General features: G+C 48.8%; 1 protein-coding gene and 1 non-coding gene across 2 annotated transcripts in view; one reads left to right on the top strand and one right to left on the bottom strand.

Annotated features, from left to right (window-relative positions):
- Window positions 1-6,972: 6,972 nt before the first annotated feature.
- CLIP2 (CAP-Gly domain containing linker protein 2) overlaps window positions 6,973-24,040 on the bottom strand; it is a 59,158-nt gene continuing 42,090 nt past the window's right edge. The window contains exons 8-16 of the mRNA XM_054394282.1: window positions 19,904-20,008; window positions 17,390-18,334; window positions 15,740-15,797; window positions 13,958-14,041; window positions 13,378-13,534; window positions 12,716-12,875; window positions 11,410-11,595; window positions 7,618-7,680; window positions 6,973-7,002 (exon numbers count right to left, since the gene is read on the bottom strand). Of these exons, the coding sequence (XP_054250257.1) occupies window positions 6,991-7,002; window positions 7,618-7,680; window positions 11,410-11,595; window positions 12,716-12,875; window positions 13,378-13,534; window positions 13,958-14,041; window positions 15,740-15,797; window positions 17,390-18,334; window positions 19,904-20,008 (1,770 nt within the window). The 3' untranslated portion in view covers window positions 6,973-6,990. The remainder of the gene's footprint in view (window positions 7,003-7,617; window positions 7,681-11,409; window positions 11,596-12,715; window positions 12,876-13,377; window positions 13,535-13,957; window positions 14,042-15,739; window positions 15,798-17,389; window positions 18,335-19,903; window positions 20,009-24,040) is intronic.
- On the top strand, window positions 10,781-10,862 carry TRNAS-AGA (transfer RNA serine (anticodon AGA)). The gene has a single exon. It is a non-coding gene; the product is annotated as a tRNA-Ser (tRNA).

Below are 24,040 nucleotides of genomic sequence, written 5' to 3'. Positions count from 1 at the left end.
TAAAGAGACAGATCCTGCAGGAACATGGACCATGGGTGGCTGCAGGATGTGCGGTTAGAGCACAGTGGCCACATCCACACAGAGATGTCACCCTGCATGTGTCCCCATGCAGAGAGACCACTTCATGTCTCATCCCTACTTCACCCCTGGACTAAATCCATCCCTGAAGCACCTGTCCAGCTCAGGGCATGAGGCTCTAACGTGGATAAAGGAGGGCATCCCTCCCCTTGCCTCCTCTGAGCCACCTGTGATGGCTAAGGAGCAGGCTGGGATCCCCGAGCCATCCTCACCCCATCCATTTCCACACAGCAGTGCTGCTCGGAGGCCCAGGCTCTGCTCCCTGGTTGGATGCTGGGATGAAAATAAAGAGCAAATATTATTGTTGGCAGAGATTACCAGCTCCCCCACTGCGATTTAGGCATCTTTAAACTTCATGTTTTATTAATCCTTGCTGTACGATTAACGGCAGCGAGATGCCATGTCTGCAAACAAAGCATGTGCTAGACTCTTATCGCTGGAGATACCAGGGCTTGGGCACTCGATTGCAAACGTGCACCTTAACCAATTGTAGCATGGAACTGCATCAACGATGGAGCTGGCGTCACCCACACCGAGCGGGGACCTGCCCCAGCCAGCCCAGCCCCTGCGCAGAGCCCAGGCTTGATGGCAAACTCTGCTTTCTGCCAGCTGTGCTGGATAAAGCCTCCTGTCCCCAAACCCTCTCTTTTCCCAGGTACAGCTCCCTCCAGGAGCAGCGTTGGCTGCAAAATGGGACTGGATGGTGGCCTCACAGCCAGCATAGGCAGAGCTCAGCAGCTGCTGCTCAGCAGTCGTCCCCTCGCTGGCAGGCTCAGCAGCAAACACAGGACCGATGGAGCAGAGGATCACAGCTATTTGGGGGTCAAGATGTGACAGTGGGATCACGCACAGGAGCCCCCACCCAGCTCCCCACACCAGTTTGGCTGGGGGGGACCCCCGCCTCCAGCAGCACTGTCTCAGGGTGCGATGCGAGCGAGCAGCACCAGCCCCTGAAAGCAAAGAGCAGGGGAAGTGACAACTTCATCAGCTCCCCGACCAGCACCGGTGCTGGGCTGAGCCTGGATGGACCTTCCTGTGCCCAGAGATTTCACCCGAGCAAAGTTCACATGAATTATTCCCCTTCCAGCCGCTGGAGGACAGCGAAACCCACGGCAGCAGCAGATGGCATCTGCACCATCAGCTCTACAAACAAGCAAAGTGGCGACCCAGGGACCTGCTGTTCCTGGCCAGCTGTTTTAGGAGATCCTGGGACCCTGCAATGCAGAGCTGGTGAAGAAACAGAAAGTCTCAAGTTATTTGACAGCAACTCTTTAAACACCCCTTGAGAAAACACAAGAGCAGGATACCATGGACCATGCTGTACAGACTGTGCTACAGCTCCAGGACGAGGCTGCACAGGCAGCTTCCACAGTGGTGTTGTGTCATCAGCCACACTCCACTGGATCTCTCCAGGCTTTAAGGTAGCTGGCTTTGTTTCTACTTCCAGACAAATAAGGCCAGTAGCTGCTGAGTCCAGCTGCAAGAAAATCTGGAGCTCAGCAGCAAAAGCAAACCCAGCTGGACATGTTCTTGTGCAACCTGCTCTAGATGAACCTGCCTTAGCAGAGGGGTTGGAGTGGATGATCCCCAGAGGTCCCTTCCAACCCCCATCATTCTGTGATTTTTCTGAGGCCTATCTCTGGAATCAACCCATCACCTGCAAAGCTCACCAGCTAGTCAGAAAGAGTTTAACTTTCAGATAATCCTGGTAGTGGAGAATTTTAAGTCCAGGGAAAGAAGCAGCCAGGAAGCATGGGAAAAGGCACCCCTTTTTTTTCTTCTGTTAAGGCAGGTGGCAGTAATATGAAAGCTCTGCCTTTCTGGAAAGGATCTACAGCCCCTGGGTGCAGGAAACCACAGCAGGAATGTTTCATGGCTCTAAGGTGTGCTGCTGAGCTTGGGTACAAACCATGGCTAGTCAAGGAAATTCCCAACTATGAGGTGCTGTACCATGAATAAAGCACCACAACCTGGAGTAAAGTTCCCCAGTCCTGCCCCATGGGGGACAGTGTAACCCCACCATGCTGAGAGCATCCATATGGACATAAGGTGGAAACACAGGGGAAGAAGGGCAGAGGCTGGGCTGGGCAGCAGTGTGGCTGCCCCAGACCTGCACCAACCCTGGCAGCAAATGCAGCTCCCCGGCAGGACTGACCCACAGCACTTTCCACTTCCCTGTGCTCTAAAGGTCTGCAGTGAGTTGGAAGGGATGAGAGTGACCCAACCACTGCCTCTGCCCCTGTAAATCAAGGTGGCACTGCTCACACAAGTAGGTGCCAGTCTGGAGATGAGGTGGGTCTAGTGCAGCACACTGCGACACTCCTCACCTCAGGGTAGATGTGTCAGAGGGGGACTGGTGAAATCAAGAGAAGCAGAATAATCATGGATTAATAAACAGCACCATCACCACATAGCTCAGGAGATAGCTGGCAGCAAGTGGGCCATGAGAGCTGCTGGTGTTTGGTCAGGTTCCTCTAGCCCAGGGTGAAGGGCAGACTGGGTCCTGGTACATCTCCTCCCTGAGGACAGCTCTGTGGCCTCTCACCTGTTTGCAGGACCTAAAGGCTGACGGCTCCAGGTCACAGCTGAAGGCCAGGACAAGAGGCACTTGCCAAAGCCCCACATTTGAGCTGCAAAGGAAAGCCTCCCCTGCCCCCCAACCATTTTCACCTCAGCATGGCTCGTGCAGTGCAAAACACCCTGAACACTCCCCAGCAGCCCTGGGGGTGCCGACTCCAGCCACAGATTTTATTGTTTAGTAATGAGCTCACCACACCAGCAAGCCAGGACAGGGGTGGATGGTACATGGATACACATCTGTAGTAGTTACACAGACTTGAGATTTGTACAGCTTTTGTACAGAGGGAGAAAGAAAAATGAATCAAATAACAAAATAGACATTAGCAGTCAAACCTTTTTTTTTTTTTTTTTTTTTTGGTGGGGGGGGTGGGGAGGTGTCTTTTTTTTTTTTCCTTTTTTATATCATACTAACAAAATCTGATAGCCAAAAAATGACTAAGCTACAAAATTGTGATACATACTGGAAGGGGGTAAAAGGTTATCATCCATTTATACATCTAGTATCAGCTTTATTCTGGTAACTTACAAGAGGCCTATAGGATCTTAGTGTATTAATAACTCCCTACAGGATAGTGCTGAGCTGCTAAAGCTGCTGAACAACAGAGCACTGGAATTTCTGGTAAGACTTTTACAGTGTAATTTGCATCCTTGTGTTGGAATGAAACCCTCATGCATCTCTACTGCAAGCCAGAGGGACTGCTGGTGGTGGGGGTAGGCAAGAGCTGGAAAGCCTTGGCTGGCACCTTTGCACCTGTGGTTTGGCACCGGTGCGGCGCTGCCCCTCGCTCCAGCTCTCTGGGTGCTGTAGGAGGGATGAAGCTGGAATCACCAGCCAAGGTTCTTTTCCCTTTGGTCTAGAGGGTTAAAGAAAGCACTAAACATGGAGCAGTCTCCCATTCAAAGCCTTTTGGTTTTTTTTCCTGGATCACAGCTGTCAGCAGAAGAGCATCACTAACCGTTGGGGTATCGCAGCTGGTCTCACGCCTGGGGTCCGGTCCTTGCCCTGGTGCCCAGGACTCCAGCAGTGCTACCTCCTGCTCCCCACCCTGCACTGGTGCTCTGAGGCACGACGCTCAGGACTTGGCTCCAGATGCAAAAACCAGCATGGCACACAGGAGCTGGGAGAAGGGTTGGGGAGAGCACAGCCCCCCTGCTGCCAGCTTTCAGGGATCAAGATAAGAACAAGGCTGAAGCCACAGTGGGAGTGAAGGCACAATCAGGAACCAGCCCTTGACCCACAACAGGAGATGGGTGCACCAGTGCTCCAGCACCCTTGCAAATCTCCCCCAAAGAACCAAGCCAGTAAGACCAAATATCATGAAATACTTTATACACCACCACATAGGCAAAAATAGCACTTAAACTTACAAATAAATAGAGGGGCTGGGGAATCTCCTCCTCTTCCTTTCCAACTTTGTCCCTAGTTTGGTCTCTTACAACCTCAGAATGGCAACCAGAGGCAGGAGCCCGTAGGAAGTCTGTGCCAGTTTTGGAGAGGGAGGACACAGCTGGTGTCCAAATCCCCTCCTGGCCACTTTATAGAGGGTTGAGCTGAAACCCAGATGATGCATGGGACAGTGTCTTGTTGACACTGCACTCAGTCCTCTCTGGAGAGCAGCTCCCATGGACCTGCACCCCAAGGAGTGGGGACACAGGGGACCTGGCTTTGCCTTGCTGCCCACTTCGGTACAGCCCTGCAGCACAAAGACCACACACAAGAAGTGCCATCAGCTCCTGGCTGATCCTCAGAGATCAGCACAGCTATTTACAGCCAGAGAAGACCATCAGCACTAACTTTAAACCTGCTCTGACACATCTGCTGCTGTTCTGCATTGTCACCTGAGCTGACTGGGAAGAGCCATAGGTCTGAGCTGCTCACAGAAAGGAGGCATGAACCAGAGGCTCCTCCAGCCTGAACCACTGCCACTCTGACAACCTTGGATCTGATTAATGGAATCAAATATGTAGTCCTCATAACCACTCCTGGTAGATCCCACCCTGTGCAGAGCCAAAGGTTTGTCAAGGGAGGTGGAAAATGCAGGTACCCTTCCTCTGGAGGGGAAGGCAGCTGGTCACAAGTCACTAGAAGACCTATCAGGGGAAGGAGGTTACACACCAAAATGGGCTCTCCCCCACACAGGTGCTCAGGAAGCCCTGGACTTGGAGACAGGCAGCACAGAAAGCACTCTGTTAGCTCTACTCAAGCCAGCTGGAACTGTAGACATGACTTGAGAGACTTTGGGACACACAGCCCTAAGTTCTTAGGCACAACAGCTCCCAGTGAGGTACTCACTGTCACAGGCTGTGACAACAAGCAGTTCCTCTGGGATTTTCCTAAATCACTTAGGAGAGCCAGGAGGATTTTGGAGACCACCCTTATGATCCTTTGGGAAAGTCCCAGAGCTAAGCAGAGATGTCAAAGTCTTCCTGGTGATTAGTAAGAGCTGATGAAATGCTTCTACAAGGCAGGATGGGATCCCACTTGAAATATTCCCAGCCAGTTAAGTCCCAAGCTCTGCCTTCCCCTGCCATGCACCAGATTTAAGCTGTGCTTTCTGACCTGCTTTACTCCCCTGCAGCCACCTTCCTCTCTAATGGAGGGACATCACCAACCCTTCACCCAGGGAGCAGTGTTGTATCATAGCCCAGATTCAGCAACGTCCTCCTCAGGGCAGAACTGCAACCATGAAGCCCAAGTCTTTCCCAGGTTGCCTCTAGCTGTCCATCCTTCAAGGAAGTAGGAGCCTGGCAACTTACTAAGTAACACAACTTTGTAGGAAATCAGGGCATAAAAAGCAATGAAGCTGACATGCCATGAGGTTCATCTGCCTGTGTTCTGGCTCAGATCCCATCTCTCAGTGGTCTCTTCTGTCTTGTCCTCTTTCACAGAGCCCCATCATAACACAAGAGCTTCTGAAGACTGGAAGAGTTGGGCACTTAGCTACAGGAAGCCTAGTAAAATATTGCTGTGATTGTTCCCTGTGGTACTGAGCAGTGAATGTGACCTGGACTCTCACCTTTAAAAACATATTGTCCCCTTCCTCCAGCCTAATGTCCCTTGGGATCTGTGATGTAACGTTAAAGAGAAGGCTAAAGCCTCCAGAAGAACAAGCAAGACTGGGTCTGCACTGCTGTGTATGGACACAAGAGCTGTGTGGGCTCCAGTCTTGGGCTCCTTCTGCTTCAGGTGCTTGTAATCAGGTCATGCACAGAGGACTGCTGTACCCATCCAGTACAGAGAGCCACTGCTGCATGGATGCTACAGCAGCACCTTAGTCTCCTCCACTGCTGGCAGGAGGGGATGGGCATCATAGTGAAGAGCCAAAGACAGAGCTGGAGAATCCCAGATTCTCCAGGCAATCCCTGATTCACTGTTAAGTTGAACAAGCAAGGAGGGAGCCACCTCCTCAAGGCATCTGCCCCACACTGTCTGCAGCCAGCACGGAGCTCTGGGGCTGGTGATGCTAAGATCCAGCTGTTTGTGGAGTCCTGTGCTCAAGAAAGACCTAGTGAAACACAAACAAGTGAGGGCACCAGGCTGGGCAGCCTGGCTGTGATGCAGGGCACCACAGGCCTGCTTGGCAACCTCTCTGCAGGAAGAAAGACCAAGCAGACCCAAGCGAGGTGTGCCTGTCCCCTAACTCAGGGCCACCACAGCTCCTTCCCCAAACAGCAGTGAGTGAGCAAGAGAACAAACATCCCTCTGCCACCAGATTATTTCCCATGACATGCTACAACCCCAGCACTGAGTGCAGCCTCTGTGCTCTGTTACTGTGATCTCTTCTCCAAGGGGAGGAGGGAGGCACACCCCCACGCCCTGCCCTCCTCAGCCCACCTGTGCCAGCGTCAACAGGCAGCCCAGCAGGTTGCACTTGCTTGTGCAGGTCTTCAGGACACTGGGGTGGGTGGAAGGGAAGGGACAGCCCTTGGAGCTGAACGCCACAAGCAAATCCCTTTGTAGCTCCTGTGGGGCCGCTGGGACTTGCTGACACCTCAGCCACCCTTCGGGGCAGGTGTCGTCTGGACCACGTCAGCTGGTGGGACAAGGGCAGCTCAAGCAATACAAATTCCACAGTCAAAACCAATACAAGTAAGAAACCAAACCCAGAGAGATCTTTCTGCTCCCTCCTGGAACAATGGCTGTGGTGGAAAACTAGACTCCAGGATTGTCCTGATCACATCAGTTAGTGTATTATAAACATTGTCCTGCTTTAAAGTGAAAATACTGTGTCTGGTCTTTTGGAGGTGCTAAAGCCAGATGTGATATTGTTTTTCCTGACTCTGCACAGGAGCTGATACTGGCATGAAATGATCCTCTTCACCTCTTCTCTATCAGAGCTTCTCCTGGAAGAAAAAACCACAAGGCCTTGGTTAGGCAAAATGAGGACAAGCACAAAGGTATTTTTACAGAAGAGAAAACTGAGGCACACAGTGGAATGCCACCAGGCCTGCTGTGTCCTGATCCACTGCTCTGCCCAGTAAACCATACTGCCTCTTCCTCAGGCTGGCCATCCTGCCTGTGAGGACGTTTGAGGCTACAGGTCTTGCTCTGAATTGTGAAAATCACAGGAGAGCAGGACAGCACATCCCACAAATGCCACCCAATGTAAAGGGGATGGCAGAGATCTGAGGCTGAGCAGGTTCTAGCTGGTGCTGCCAGCAGAAGAGTCACCCAGGAGACTGAGGGGAAGCTCCCTTCCAACTGCTTCTCCCAGAGCACCCATTGCACTTTGGTGTGCATCTCACTAAACCACTTGAAGCCATCAGGAAGGTGCTAATGGAATGGTGAGGCTGCCACCACGCTTGGAGCTGTGCAGAGGCCCTTGTTTTTGCTGTGGGAATGACATAGCCAAGCTTTGCTAGCAGAAGTGCCTCCACCCAAGAGCTGTCCCCAGCACAGCAGACAAGAAATCACAGGAAGCAGTCACAGTTTCGAGCAACATTTTGCTTATAACTTACCTCTTGCTTGTGGGATTTATCCTGCTGGTGAATCCCGTTAGCAGACCCAGAATTTCCAACAGTCTGCAAGGGAGAAGGGACAATGCTTACTGAAGAGGGACACAGATCCTGCAAGCACTGAAATCTGCCAAGACTGCCATCTCCTGCCTCAGCAGCCCACTCCACACAGGGAAAGGGGAATGCAAATATCCCACCTTGCTTTTGGCAAGACTCTGCACCCTGGCCCAAACCCCATGTGCTGGGTTGCATCCTTCCCAGCTACAAAACATCTCCCCTGTTCCTTTACAGCCACAGCCTGGCTCTTCACTTCAGACTCTCAAATCCCAGTAAACAACCCTCAGCCAAAGGCAAGTGCTAGCTGCAGATCACGGCACAGTGAACATCCCAGCAGTGCAAAGGACATTTGCTGCTCCTCATTTCCCATCTCTGGGGACAAGTCTAGCAGCCAGGACAGGCTGTTCTATCTTTACAAAGCACAAGAACTTTTAAACATTTATAGTGTTTCTTTAGCAGGGATAATTTGGAGCCCTTCAGCTTCAAAAATGACAGCACAGGCAGCACAAACAAGAGAAGAAAGCTGCAGCCTGAAGTCACAGCATGCCAGATGTCAGTTGCTTGGGCCTTGGTAATCAGATTCACAGTTGTTGGTGAATTGCTGATGGCAGCAAAAGCAGACATTATGGGAAGACAAGACTGCAAGGTTTAAAACCCATCATTAGATGAGTCCCAGCTACCCAGCTTCCATTCTTAGCATGACCATAAAGGTGCATAATCAACCTTAGGGGACAGAGGTTTAATTTGAGCAGGAAAGACAAGCAGAGGTTCAAACTGAGCTCTGCTTTGAGAGCCTGATCTGTTTGCAGGCAGTGAATCCCTGCCTGGATGGAGGGGAAGAACAGTGCCACTGCAGTGACAGCTTTGGGGTCAGCACCTAGTGCCACAGGTGATTCAGGCCTTGCAGAAGCAAATAAATCCCCCCCTGGCTGCAGCACACCCAGTCTCTGCACCAGGCAGCTCTCAGGTTTGAAATCTGGTCTCAGTGCACGGCCACAATGAAATAAATGGTGCAGATTTGCCTGAAATTCAGTGAAATAGCTCCCAGAGCAATCACTGCAAATTGCCTAAGAAAAGGCCCAAAGTGTCAAACCCTTTTCATTTCCTGCAAAGCTGTGAGGTCAGGCAAAGATCCTCTTCCTCTACTACAGGGCAAATGCTCTAGCTGCAGGCATGGAAACAGCAAGGCAGCAATTAGTCCACAAGGAGATGAAGACACGAAGCCACCCTGCTCCTGCAGCTCCTTGTCTAACAGCAAGGGCAGCCACACATCAGGGGCTGCAGAGGTGGTTGCCTCTGCCTGCCAGGGCAGAGCAGCAGCAGCAGCAGCAGCAGCTCCTGGTGATTAGAGATTTCTTTCTTGAGCATGCTGAAAAGTGAAGACTCTGCAGATGAAGGGAGAGAGATGCCAAGACAGATCCCTGGGCAAGAGCTGCTGCTGTCAGAGGGGAGACAGGAGGTGAGAAGGTAGTGCAGGATGGGTTACAGTGGAAATGTGGCTTCTGGGCAAGAACTATCCATTCCCTAACTATTGCACCAGGATCTCTTTAGGTCAGCAATGTTGTCAGGCTCACCTTGAAAGCCCCTGGTTAAGAACTTCCCTTTATAAGGGAAAGGATGAAGAGATCACACTGAAACTAGGAAGCTTTGATCCAGACTTCCTTGTGACTGGGTACTTAAAAAACCTGACATGAATGGAAGTTTGAAGCCTGGCTTCCCACAGTAATCCTCTGTCTGTCTTCTAGTACCACAGCTTGTAGCTGAAGTCGTAACACTATCTTGTCCCATCTCTGAGATTTCTTCAGCATGAAAGTATCAAAATAACACCAAGGATACATTAGCTGACCTCAGAAGGTCCATTCCAACTCACTTTATGTAAGGTTAGTTATTTTCTAGAGTTGGGGAAGAAATAATTACCAGCTGCCCCACCTCTGGAGCCAGGAATGTAAAAGGGAAGATTTCCCTTTCTCGAGGGACTTCGGAATTAAAGCACACAGAGCATAACTCCCCTCCTCCCTCCCACAGCTTCCAACAGATGAGGCTGTCAGGATGCATTTTCTCTTGACACATGGCAATTACAGCAGAAGCTCAAGTCACTCTGGAGGTACTGACAGGATTATAGCACATCTTGGGCTGCCACCAACTTGTCACCACGACTACAGCTGTCCTGCCTGGTGCTGGCAGACGGCTGCAGCCGCTGCACTGCGGGACATAAAGAGACTTCTCTGCACCACACAGATGCTCAGCTGAGCCAGCAGAGCTCTCAGGGCTGCAGTCCTTCCTGTGCCTCCCCATTGCCTCCCTGCACCTACTGCTGCAATGCAAACAGCCACTGGGTGCATCTGCAAACTGTGGCATGGGAGGAGATCATTTGATACCCTCCAGATTACCTACCACCTGCAGACCTGCACATGCATCAGGGAAAACAAGCTCCTTGCCTGTTCTCCATGTCTAGTGGCTTGTTCTGTACTATCCTAAGGGGTCTGCTTGAATGTGAATGGTTGCTCATTACTGCAAAAGAAAAATATTTTCAGCTAAGAATTTAAATGAGCCAGAACGAGAAGAGCACTGGTGCATCTGGGCTCTGAAAGCCATGACCTGGTTGCAGGCAACCCAGCTACAAGGACACGAAGCACAAAGCTTGGCACAAGGGCAGGTCACTTGGCAGGAGAAATCAGTCAGGGCTTAGACACTGCAGGGATCAGATGGGAAAAGTCAAGTTATTTCAACCTTCCATTTCAGAAAGAAGGATGCAAGACAAACACAGAAGCAGGTTTGCTTCCTTCAGAAGAAACAAAGGGAGACCAGAGGAAGCTGGGAAGAGAAGACAGTAAACTGAAGTGGGAACATACATAGTCCATCAGCAAATAACCAGACACAGAGATGCCTCCAGCAGCTGGTAAGAGGAATGGAAAACATTTTCCCAGAGTCACCTCCAAAGAGTCTGTTGATGGACTGCAAGGAAATAAACCTCTCAAAGAGCAGGGATGGCAGAAAGCCTCAAGTCTCATATTTCACTTGTACCGCAAGGACATGCAGCTGCATGTCCCTGCACACAGAGAATGTACTCACCCTGCAAACTTTCCCAGCGCTGCCTTGCCCACAGCAGGTAGTTGTGGCCGAGTGGTCAAGGCGATGGACTAGAAATCCATTGGGGTTTCCCCGCGCAGGTTCGAGTCCTGCCAACTACGTTCCCTTTTGGGCCAGCCATTGGAACATGGTGGAGTCACCACCCCTGAGCCCTGCCAACTACAGGCTGCAGGTCCCTTTTGGGTCAGGCACTGGAACAGGCTGCCCAGGGAGGTGGTGGTGTCACCATCCCTAGAGGTGTTCAGGAAATGCAGCCACAGTAGTTTGGGGCATGGTTTAGTGGGCATGGTGGTGTTGGGTTGATGGTTGGACTTGAGGGTCTTCAAGGTCTTTTCCAACCTTAATCATAACACTTCCATTATAGAATTGTTCTGGTTGGCAGGGATGGTGACTCCACCACCTCCCCGGGCAGCCTATTCCAGTGCCTGACAGCGATGCCATGATTTAGTAACCATTCTTGCAGAGCACAAAGGATCCATAACTACCAACTAGCGAGGCCACAACAAAGTCTTTTCTAGTCTGTTTCCAGCAGAGAGAAAGGGACCCAGCTGACTGCATCACCCCAGAGCACAGGGTAAGACCCCTGAAGACTGCTCAAGATGACCACTGAGGGCTGAGCAGCCCAGGCAATGACAGCTGAGGCTCTACCTGTGTTTTCTCTGAGGACAGCCTCATCGCCTCCATGAGCTTCTCCATCTGGTGGCCCTGCTCCAGGGCGTTGCGCAGCACATCCTCGGTGCTGACGAGGCGGTGCTGCAGCCGGATCACTTCTGACTCCGAGGAGGGGTCGATCAGGGAGTATCGCCGCTGGTCCCCTACCGACTTCTCCTTGTCCTTACACAGCAGAGAGAAAAGAGAAGCTCATTAGATGAGCACCAGTGACTGCGGGAACCAAACAAAGCAGAACCCCTCCTCAGTAACTCGCACAACCGTGCTCGGATTTCAACAGTAGATGGGGTCAGAGCACAACTCTGAAGGCAAAGCGAACCCAGCGCCACCAGCAGCAGCTCCAGTCTGCTCCCAGCAGAATCCAAAGAAATTATTCACATTTCAGCCGCTGGAGGACACTGGAGCACACAGGAGCTAAAGCACGTTGCTTATGGCTAGATCAGACAACCTGCAACACAACCTGGTGAGGCTGACCAACCATTACAGAATCACAGAATGTTAGGGGTTGGAAAGGACCTCTATAGAGGTCCAAAGCAGGATCACCTAGGACAGGTCACACAGGAACATGTCCAGGCTGGCTTTGAAAGTCTCCAGAGAAGGAAAATCCACAACTTCTCTAGGCAGCCTCTTCAGTGCTCCATCACCCTCACAGTAAAGAAGTTTCTCCTCATGTGGAGGTGGAACCTTCTGTGTTCTAGCTTACACCCATTATTTCTTGTCCTCTTACTGGGTGCCACTGAAAAGAGCCTCTCCTCTTCCTCTTGACACCCACCCCTCAGGGATTTATAGACATTAATAAGATCCCCTCTCAGCTTTCTCTTCTCCAGACTAAACAGTCCCAGTTCTCTCAGTTTTTCTTCATAGGAGAGATGTTCAAGCCCATGAATCATCCTCGTAGCTCTTTGTTGGACTCTCTCCAGCAGATCCCTGTCTTTCGTGAAATGGGGAGCCCAAAACTGGATACAGTATTCCAGGTGTGGTCTTACCAGAGCTGAGTAGAGGGGGAGGAGAACCTCCCTACACCTGCTTTCTCTCACAATTTAGCCATGGATCTAAACCCCATGGAGAGCAAAAAAGGACTGGAGAAGGACCTATGGATACTTTTGCTGCTTAATGAGGTGCCACTAGGCCAGGCCACAGCTCACAGGATCTGTCAAGGCAGTTCCATCAGTAAACCAAAAGAAATCATGAAGCCTTGGAGCAAGGTGAAGAGCTGGGACCCTCCCTGAGCAGCAGAGCCCTCCAGTCCCTAGGCCAGGACGAGGAGGGGGGTTGGTGCCCTTACCAGCACGACCAGTTTCTCTCGCAGCCCCTTGATGTCGTCCTTGAGCTTCTGCTCCTTCAGGCGCCACTCGGCTTTGTGCACTTCCCGGCTCAGGTCCCGCTCGGGGCCGGGCGAGTGCCGGTTCGCCTCCAGCAGCAGCACCCGCAGCTCGTTCAGGCTCCTGGGAAAAGCAGCGTGAGAACGTGGGGGACGTTTCACACACCACTCAAGTCCTGCTGCACTCCCTCCCACCGCTGCCACAGATCCAAAAAAAAGCCAGCAAGCAAACCTGACCCAACTCCCACCACTTTGGGGGTGTCAGATCTCCTGTCCTCCCCACTGTGCCAGCTGGAAAAAGGCTGGGACCTGTGCAGGGCACCACGTTTCAGAACAGGGCAGCCATCAGCTTAGCTGGCTTGTAGGTGACTTCATTCAGCATCTCTGTGTGCACTGAGCTGTCCAGCAGCTCCTGGCAAGCAGTGCAGGAACAGTCCCTTTGAGAATTCACAGCCCCTGATTTCAAGCAAATTCTTGAGTATCTCTCAAGAAGAGGAAAGCTGAGGCTCGACTTCAACAGTTCAACCTCCAGATTTGTTTTGGTGGTAAATGACAGCACCCTGGATGAATAGGAAGACACAGAGAGCCTGCATCTCCAGCTCTGTCCTTCAGCCCTGCAGACTGACCTTTCCTTCTTGAGCAGCTCCTGGCTGATGAGGACCAGCTGCCCTGAAGCATCGTGTGTTTTCTTGGTCAAGGCTTCCAGTTCACCTTCCAGCCTCTTCTTCTCTTTTAACACCGAATCTGCCTTCTTTTCTGCTGTTTTGCATTTATTTTCCAAAGCTAGGAGAAGCAGAAGATAACAGTGGGAAAAAAGGTCACTCAGTCCTTTACTTACATTCCTGCTTTTTGCCTTTCCCAGCTCCCACTCCTAGCAGCACAGACCTGGTTAGCCCTGGATCTGGCCCTGTTTAAGAGGAGCTCCACACCCAGCTGCATTTACTTCTGCCTCTTCCAGCTTTTGTCATTCAATGAGTCCAAACCCTCCCACACAGGACACAAATATCTGCTGTAGTGATTGTGTCCAGCTCCTGGAAATAGACTGGAACTTCTGAACACATTTTTCCCAACAATACCCATTAAAAGTCTGGCAGTGCCATGTTTTACACCAGCCCATTTCAGCACCTGGGCTCTTGTTCAACACCAGGACAGAGGATGAGCTTGGAAACAACTCATTCCCACCAGCACTGGATTAGGGAAACTTACCACTTACTTGGGCCCTTAGACTTTCAGTCTGGGACACCAGTGAGGACACCTCCTTGTCTCTTTTACTCAGCTTGTCTTGGAGGTCTGTGGGAGAATGAAAAGACAAAGATTGGAATTCTGGGAAACGCTTGATGCAAATCAGGAAGGTATCAAGTGTCCAGCGTGGGCTGATGGGGGGCAACAAGGGCATGGTGGTGGAAACCTCCATCAGGAGAAGCAGCAGGAGACAGGTGAGAGGTGTTTCTCACCACCATCCAGGCATCAGGAAGCAAGGTACACAGCTGGGAAGCCATATCAGACAGGTTTAAGAAAGGAACCAAAGGTAGTGGGGGGGTGGGAGGCGGAAGGGAATAAAACATTATTAAAATCCAGAGAAAGGCACTTTCAGCACATTTCTTTATGTAATCTCCCACACTGGAAGGCAGAGACAGGTTTAAAACACATATTTTCTGGAACTGATGGATTTCCACACTCAGAGCTCTGGATTTGAAGTATGATGCTCTTGTGGCTCGAGTCACTGGACTGGCTGGTTTTAGTACATCTCCATACGACTTACTCAGCGAGGAAACAACAAGCACATGGACCAAGTGGCCTTTCTAAGAGCAGTGGCTGCTGGAGCTGGTTATGCTCTGCCCTCACTAGGCAGGACTCACACAATTTGGGGCAGCAGTGTGCAATCCTGTACCTGCAAAGTGTGATGGGGTTGACTGGCAATGCCTAGTGAGCATTGAGAGCAGATGGAAATAGGACACAACATCTGCCTGAGCCCACAAACAGCTGGGGGGATGCTCAAACTGAACAAAGATTCTATTAAGTGAAGTTTTAAGTCAGTAGAAGTTTAGGGTGCTACATCCTCACCAGGACTTTAGCAAGGACCTTGCAAAGAACAGAATCCTTGGAGGTGAATACTTGAGAAAAAGCTAAGCCACATAAGCCAAACCCATTTGCAAAGGGAAGTGATAAGTTAACTCTTTGTGATCCACACTGATCATATCTTCTGCTAAATATCAAGCTAAGGAAGAATGAAGACATCTGAGTCACCTGGGAATGAGCAAGGGAAGAAGTGATCTGGAAGCACCTTACGTGTCTTGGAACAGCCCTGAATCCTTCACAGACCCCCAAGAGAGTATGCCACACACAGTGATGTGGTAGGACATTGCTCCTAACAGAGATCTTCTGAGCCACCCAGCTCTAACCTTGCCAGGTCTGCTGCTGCTCAGATAAGGTGTTACAGCTTACCCTGTCTGTGAGTCAGGCTGAATGCAATTCAATGTTACAGCTACTTCATACCCATTTTCTGAATGCATAAATCCTGGTTTGTTAAAAGGATGGATTTGATTTATACTAAGCTTAATTTAAAACTCTAACCCCCATTATTTTAAGCCAGCCCCATGAACATCTACCATTAGCAGTCCTCTCCTATGAACAAATTACATTTTCATGTCTGGGTTTTACCTGCTGTTAAAAATCAGTGATGGGATTGAAGTGTGCCCATTTCCCCAGCCCTGTCTCCAACCTGCACCATCTGAATGGTGGGGGTGCAAAACAAGTGAAAACATCCATCCACCCCTGCATATGCTCAGATGGATTAGGGAACAAAAAAAGCCCAGACAACAAATGCCATCCAGCAACATCTGAGAGCTTCCTAAGCCCCTTCCACACAGCCACCTCTGCAAGAGCAGAGGCAGAAGATAGAAGGCTCATAAGTCACTAGAATAAGGTGTTCCAAGAAAAAAAAAGCAAGCAAGCCAAAAATTAAAACACACCAATAAAATTTCCTACCTTCCATAGTCTGCTTCATCTTTATCTTTTCTTCTGAAATATCATTAGTTTCAATCATCTGAAACAGATGTAAAATAGATGTAAAGAAGGATTCAAAGCAGAGGGAAAGAAAGGCTTTTGAGGAGTCACTTCTACAGTTGGGGACTGCCAAAGGGTAACTGGTACCATCTGAGAGTGCCCAGGGACAACAGGCAGCTAAGCACAAGAGCAACATTCACCCAGCAGGGAAAAGAGCTCAGGCTTTCCCTGCAAGGTCTGTTTCCAGCTTCCACACCCTCAGTTTGTGCAGAGTGATGAAAGAGATGCTCTCCTTCAGACCAGGCTTAACCAGGGCAAATATTCAGGTCCAAATGCTCTTTGGCATTAGCTTGAGACCTAACAGGCAAAGAAGTGCCTCAACTTCTGAAGAATTTAACTGTGCCCAAAGTTACAGAAGCAGTAACAAACCATTGATGAAAGAATTAGAGAATGAATATATTCATAAAATCCAAGCAAGTGCTGGTCCATATAGAGGATTCTGCCTTTTCCCCATTCTCTTTTGTCTATATTGCAATGAAAAGACAAAGATCACAGAGCTTCCAGCCAAGCTTTCCATTGCAGATGCCACAATTCTGCATTTCAAGCCTCTTAATATCCAGCAGCCTTCAGTGGCACCTTAGTAGATGCCCCAGATCAAATAGTTGCTGCAGCCACCACCACTGAAAGCTCTGAGGTCAGTCCCCAAGAGCTTCAGTGGGCTGCTGGATATGTCCAATAGAGGCAGGAGCACAGTCAAAGGGGAAATCAACCTCCTGATTTGCTTTTGGTATGGAAGAACTATTTAATGGCTCTTTGGAAGTGCTGCTGAAGGTCTAGAAAAGGTGGTGACAAGACTTATTTGCTTGTTTAAAATATCTGGATAGTTAATACTGCAGCCACATGCAATTTAGGTAAGACATTTCAAAATACAATGTGCCCTGTGCTACTCAAAGGCTTTCAGCCATGCCCTTCTTCCCACATTTTCCTGAGTTTAATTGACACACAGCTAAAAGAATTATTTCAAGGCTCCCTGGTTCTAATCCAATACCAATATCCCTCCCCCCACCTCCAGTGCCCTCTCATTGATCTAATGGCCTCTGGAGCAAGGAGGTTTAGGTTGGATATCTAGAAGAAAATTCTTCACTGAAAAGGTTGTCAAGGCCTGGAACAGGCTCCTGAGGGAGGTGGTTGAAACCCCCTCCCTGGAAGTGTTTGAAAAACACAGAGATGTGGTGCTGAGGACCATGGTTTAGCACCAGCCTTGGCAGAATTAGAGAATGGCTGGACTTGATGATCTTTTCCAACCAAAATGATGCTATAATTCAATCCTGTTTTAATATTGGCTATAACATGTGACATGTTATAAAAACAACCCCCCTTTCCCAGGGTCCTGGGCTGCACTTCTTGGTCTCAGTTGTCTTTACTAGGTGAAACATGTTGAGCTCTCAAGGGTGGGAAGACACCTTCAGTATGAAGATGCAGTGCAGAAACCCCACTATCAACAGAAGGCAAACCCATCCAGATGCCCTGAGGCATAAAAGCCTCAGGAAACTGCACAAGGCAGCAGCTGAGGGCTACTCCTAGGAAGGGTTACTGACAGTGATGCTAAGCAAAATGACCCCAAAGCCATACATTTGCATGCTGAGAGGGATGCAGGGCCTCCATGGACTGCAACTTGTTCTCTAAGACAAGCACTTTTTCCTGCAGTCTGTGGATCTCCTGTTTGCTCTGGGCTTCTGCTTTCTGTAACGTTTCATAGTCAAACATCTTCTTCTCAGCCAAAGAAATCTGCTCTTTCAAGAAAGCTATTGCTTCTGTCTGATCATTATATTCACTGTGAAGTTTCTCCAGTTCATGCACCCTCAGCTCAGCGTCTCGGCACTTGTCCTTCACGTCTTGGAGCTCAAGAAGGTGCTGATTGCTTTTGGTTTCCAGTTGCACTTTCCAGTTGCTGTTGCTTTTTTCCACTTCTTCCACAGCCTCCTGTAGCTTCAGTTTGAGACTTTCTTTCTCCTTTATATGAACAGCTGTCTCAATATCATGTTTTGCTTTCAGGTTCTCCAGCTCAAGCTGGTGCTCCATCTTTATACTCTCCACCACTGCCTTCAGCTCTACGATCTCCTTATGCTGGGTATCAGTGCCTGTGTTCAAAGTGGCTTTCAGGTCCTCCAGAGACTTCTGGTGGTCAGAAGCTAACGTGTCCAACTTGGACTTCCAATTGTCCATGAGCCCCATGTTCTCATTGGTGGCTTGCTGAACTTTATGCTTTAGGTCAACGATCTCCTGTGAGTACTTCTCATTGACAGATTTCAGCTTCTCCATCTCCTGCTGGTACTTCTTTAACGTCTTCTCATACTTCTCCTTCAGCTGGCTGCTCTCCTTCTGATGCTCCTTGTTGGCAGACAGCAGCTGATCTCGCAGGCGAAGAGCCTCTGACTGCAAGCCAAGGCTATGCTCTGGGGTCTCTGCTTGGTGAGAGCTCCTGAGGCACTGCCGCAGCTCATCCACCTCGCTGCGCCGGAGGCTCAGCTCCTCCTCCAGCTGCAGGATTCGGGACTGCTCTGCTACTGTGGTCAACTGCAACATGACAGAGAAGACAAAGTCAGTCCCCACCTCCCATGGCTGCATCCTCCCATTCCGTAAGCGTGCTCTGGTGGAAGAAAATCCAAAGTACAGCAGCCAGAGTTGAAACAAACTCAGCACCAGCATCCTCCAGTCTGAGCACAGTTTTGCACCAGGGTAACCATCACCAGTGACTAACAGTTACATCTTTGTGCCAATTGCAGTTAAATGACTTCTTCCAATAGGAACCTCCTGTTTCCCACAGGCAAACACACATCTTGGAAACAACCTTTAGAAATTCACTAGAGAGCAACAGTTTAAGAAAAGTAATGTCCTGAGGGGCATTAGATTTCCAGACCAGGCATCGTGCCAGGTGACTCCACATGCAGGAATATCACAAGCACCAAACCCAGCAGTAAGCAGACCATGTTTCCTTTATTGCTCAGCAATCCTCAGCCTACAGCCCTCTCCTCTGCATCACAAATAATTTGTTTACCCTGGTGTAAAAAGGGAAAAGGGTTTTTTACACACGAAGTACTTGTTAGAGTTTATTAGCCAAGTGAAAGTGACGTAGAAGGCTGGAGGATGCAAGACAATAAATCTGGCTATGGTTAGCATGGAGCAGAAGGGCTATGGATCAATGTAACCCTACAAGGCTGAACTGCCTGCTGGTCACAGGGAGCTCAGGGTGCTGCAGCTGTGGGTGGAGAAGAGGAGATTTGACTAGATGAAATATCAGAAAAAGGCAGAAGAAGCAAGGAAGCCAAACCAAACCACAAACTATAGCAATTCCATTTTGTTTCAATTGCCATCTTCCCCACTTAGCCATCAGCCCAGGAGGCTGGGTGGTTTTTTTATTTTTGATGGGCAGAAGGGCATTCAAACCCTTTAGCCCACTTGGAGAACCTCAGGTCTGTGTTTTCTACAGCTCTAAAGTCCACTGGTGAGAAGCCACCTCACTTGTAGCACATTTGCTGCTTCCCACACCATCCAAGCATCAAAGAGCCTTTTCCACATCTGGCTGCTTTTAGGACATTCATCTGGGCAGCCTCTCCCACTGCAGGCATGGCCAAGGATCAGAGCTGGTCCACCTGCACTCACCAGTAGCTTCCATCTCAGGTGGCAGCTCCCACAACTGGAGAGGGGGACAAAGGGAATGCTGAGTGCAATGTTACTTCTTTCTCACAGCCTGGGGGAGCCTCAAGGCAGAATGGATTGTGCAGGGTGCAGCTATTGTTGGGGCATGTTAATTGAGAGATGAATTGTGAAGAGCTCATGTGTCAAATGGTGGCATGGGGCAGAGAAGCAAACTCAGTCTGAGAAACAAAGGCCCCACACAGGAAGCAAAGCTAGAAATTACATTGTACTGCTGTTTCCAGGAGAGAGAGAGAGCAAATAAAACCCAAACCAAACAAAAGAAAAAAAACCCAACCAAAAACAACCCAGGGAAGCCTAAATTCAAGCCAAAAAAATGAATCAACCCCACGAAAACCAAAAGAAAGAAACCCAAAGCGAGGCATCATGAGCATCAAGGCAGGGGGCAAGCAGGCTGTTCTGCAGGCAGGGCAAGTGGGGGTCGATTACCCTGGTGTCCTCTAATTCTCTGAGGAGTTTTTCAGCCTGTGCCTTCTCAAACAGCAGGCTCTGCTCGAGCTCCCGTATTCGGGCATGCTCCAACTGCGTCTGAGTCTGGTCACACAGAGGGAAAAAAGAACAAGAGTGGAGATGGGGAGAGGGGGAGAGGGAGAGAGAAAGAGAAGGAAAGAGAAGGCTGCAACATCATCTTCATGTACAAGACAAGGAAAGGCAGTTCACAACAGGAGGAGAATAAAGATCTAAACAAGCAGGAAAAATCCAACCAAACAGAAAATGGTCACTGAGGGATTTTACATGGTACTCACAGTGGCTAGGCACAAGAAAATGGAACCTGTGATGGGAAAACAGCCCTCTGAATCAGAAAGCTGCTTCAGTGTTTTCCTGCATCAAGACTATACTGAAGACACTTCCTAAGAAGCAAAGCTCTCACTGAAGCAAAGCTCCCATTGCTGCAGACCACCAGTACAAGACCCTTGCACCTCATAAGAGAACGCAAAGACCTTGCAATGATTCTCTGCATCTCTCCTCCAGAAGAATCACGAGCTTGGCTGAAAAAGGGTTGGAAGTTCCCATTCTTTTTTTCGCTCTGGAGACAGCTTGAACCCTGCACTAAGTGGGGAAAACAAAACAAAAAAAAAAAGCCTAAACTAAAAAGCAGGTCACACTGTACACAGCATGTTGCTGAAACCAAAAATACACTCCACTGGGAGCAAACCAGAGAAATTCAGACACCAAAGTGTTACACAAACCAGTGAAGAGAGCTGCTAGGAACTCCAAAGTAGTCTTCTTTTTTAGACACCAAAGAGTTACATAAGCCACTGCTTTTAGTTTGAAGAGGGCTGCTAGGAACTCCAAAGTGATTTTTTTTTTCTACACACAAGAAAACAGAAGTGTTGTTTTGGGTTTGTGTGGAGATTTTTTTTTTGTTTGCTTGGGGATTTTTGGTTCATTTAGCTGCTGTTGTTGATTTTATTTTATTTAGAGGGATGATCAAACCAAGCACAAGAAGTTCATGTAAGCTGCCCAAATGCAGGAGCACTGCCTCAGGGCATCGCTTCAGTGCCTGTCACTTTTAAAGCAGAAGAGCCATGCAGCTGCACTTGGTGGCAAACTTCAGGACTCCAAAGCAACCACTGTAATATCATGTAAAATTTCCCATAAATAAGAGAGGAGAGGAGACACAGGAAAATGCATGCAGACTGCATCTGGCTTGCACACTGTTGTTTTTTCAGCTTACAAAACCCAACATTTTCCTTTAAATTAAACTGGGCTTCAAGAAAAGCAAATAAACCTGGTCAGAGCCTTTTAAATTTTTTTTCACCCCCATTTTCTGCCTTTTGTTTTCCATTTAATTATTTGCTTCCCTTCCTCTTTCTATTGGGACCAGAGTTGGGGATTTTCTGTCCTTTCCTGCAGTAAAGGTTTGGTCATTTGTGTACAAACAAATGAAACCAAAGTTTGCTTTCTCTTATGGCTTGAATGGTAACACCATAGATGTATCCATACATGATCAAGATCACATCTGTCAGAGACATTCAGACTATTTGACCCCTGAAAGAGTTAAGAAACACGTGGTCTCAACCCCCCAAACATTATCAACCCCCCTAAAATAATACTGAAGTGCAAAAATTGGCTGAATGCATCCTAGTAAGAAAAATAAAGGAATTTCCTTTTACATTGAGTGGCTTCTCTTGCTCTCTGCAAAGCTCAAAGATCCATAGCTCAAGATGGAGCTCCAGGCTTGATTTTAGTCAGAGGGATAATGATTCCATTGGTATTTATCACTTTTCCTCAGTTTCCAACTGCTCAAGTGAAACTTCAGCAACACAGGCTTTGGAAGTTACCTTAAGAGGTGGCAGCACTCCAGATATTGGCTACCTGAAGCTGCTGGCAAAACTAATCTCTCAATCTCCCAAAAAAACCTCTCTCAAGACTCCCAAGGTTGACACTTCAAAGTTCCCAGCCAAGCTTGCTCAGTATCTACCAATCCTGCTATTTTCCAAGTCTGGAAAAACAGATGAAAATAGAGGAGAAAAATAACCAGGGAAGAAAGATCAACTGGTTTACAGTCCTTAAACACATCTTCACTTCAGATCTGCATCAAGTCTTGTGGTATTTCTTGCTTTATGCAAATTGCTGTGCCCAGCCAGTGTACTCAGAGCCTCAAATCCATAAGTTTTCCTGCCCCTTGGAAGAAGTTCAGCTCTGAAATTCAGACTTACCTCTTGCTCTTAGCCTTAAATTATTATTCACAAATTACAAACACACTTCCCACTGGTATGCAAGGGATGAGGTGGGTTCCAGCAGATAAGTCCTTGAAGAGGTTAGTATTTCCTAGAACATTTCCTTCTACCATGGAAAGCCTTTCTTAAAGGTTTTGTTTTCCTGCAAGTGCTTTTCCCCTTCCAAAGCACTGTAGCAAAAGTACTGGCAACCAGGATCAAGGACAGTTTGAATTCACAACCACATTGCAAGGCTAAATCCACAGCTTCTTCTCTTTTATCAGGGGTCCAAAAACCAGACCCCTATCTCCAGGCTTCAGACACATTGATTTCCTTGGTCAAAGAGAGTCTAGAGATGTTGCCTGCCACAGCCAACACTTGAGAGTCCCAGTTTGCTCCAAAACCTATATAATGTTATGAGAAATATCATGAGATTGAGCTCAGCCTTCAGCAGACACCCTACAACCAGGGGCCACAGAGGAGAGGAACTTTTCTTACCATCATGTCTGTAACTGGTTGAGTACAAGATAAATGTCCTCCTCTGAGTACTCAGCAGAGAGGTGTTGCTGTAAGAGTGCTACAGGACCAGAGGAGGGGAGACAACTGCCACAGGGCTGTGCTGGCAGCCACTGCTTGGCTTTGGGAAGAATATCAGGGACAACCATTTCCCAGGAAACAAACACACTGCAACATGAAGGAGCACTCAGCCCTCTGATTTTCAGTGAGAGATTTTTTTTTTTTTTTGCTTTAAGTGAATTACTTGCTTCTGGAAATTCTGTCTGTCTCCCTAACAAAGCAGGAAGGTAAGAATTAACTCCAATGAATCAATCCTTCAGTCTGAGCACCCAAATTAGAGTGGACAAAAGGGAAAAACTGTCCCCATCAAAGTCCTCTGACAGTGTCTGTGCTGTCACTGGTGCTGGAGCTAGTATTGCAGGGAGCCAAGCTGCTCCATGACTCTTTCCTAACTAGTTATTTGTTCTCCTGTACAGATGAAAGTGGGGACAGGACCCTGGCAGCCTACATGCAACCTGGCCACATCCTCATTGCAAAGCAACTCCTTCCCAGCCCACATGAAAATCAAATCTATCCTCAGTTTGAGACCTGCAGTCATTGCAGCACTTCTGTCACAGCAGCTCAGCACCTTCTAAAATGTGGTGGCTTTAAAAAAAAAAAAAATAAATCTATCTAAATATAGCTGGCAGCTAGCCCTGGTGCCATTTCCATTATTACGCAGCCAGGCTTCAACACTTGGAGCTTACACAGGGACAATTTACTGCTCTCAAAGGGAATGATAGATGGATCAACTACCCATTTCTAAGGCACTGGGGGAAACCTGTCACCTAAGCTCAGGAGTCAACAGAAACTTGATTTTATATCCACACACCAGGCAGAAACAGCACTGGCTGTCCTTTAGCAAAGGTGTCTCAGTGCATCACTGATTTACATCCTGTCAAACACATTGCTCTGCTTCAGCTTCTGGATAAAGAGGAGAGGATTATGCCAAGAGGGTCACAGCCATAGCAACATACTCCATTGCCTAGTTTTCCCATTTTCCTGGGCTTTTAGTGATAGGACAGACAAGTGAAGCCCAGGAGCAGGTCCCTTGATGTGTCTGGCTGTTACTAAGCTAGTACTCTAGCTAAAGACAAGGGAAAGCCTTGATTTACACATGTAGAGCAGAGCCTTGCTGTACACAAAAATACAATCCTTTCCTTTTTTAAACCCCAGAAAAGCCTCTCAGCCAAGGGCAAGCTCCCAACACCACTTCCAGTTTACTCAATATTCACTGCAACAGCATTACTGAGCAACAGCCCTTCCAAATGAAAGGGTATCCTGGTGTCAAACCCCTCTCCCGTGGGCAGAGGACTCCATGAGAGGGTACTGCAGGTCAAACAACACC

This window comes from Indicator indicator, chromosome 30, assembly GCF_027791375.1.
Source record: "Indicator indicator isolate 239-I01 chromosome 30, UM_Iind_1.1, whole genome shotgun sequence".
In the NCBI taxonomy this organism is placed as follows: Eukaryota; Metazoa; Chordata; class Aves; order Piciformes; family Indicatoridae; genus Indicator; species Indicator indicator.
Note: the sequence above shows the minus strand (reverse complement) of the source record. Positions and strands in the feature narration are given on the sequence as shown.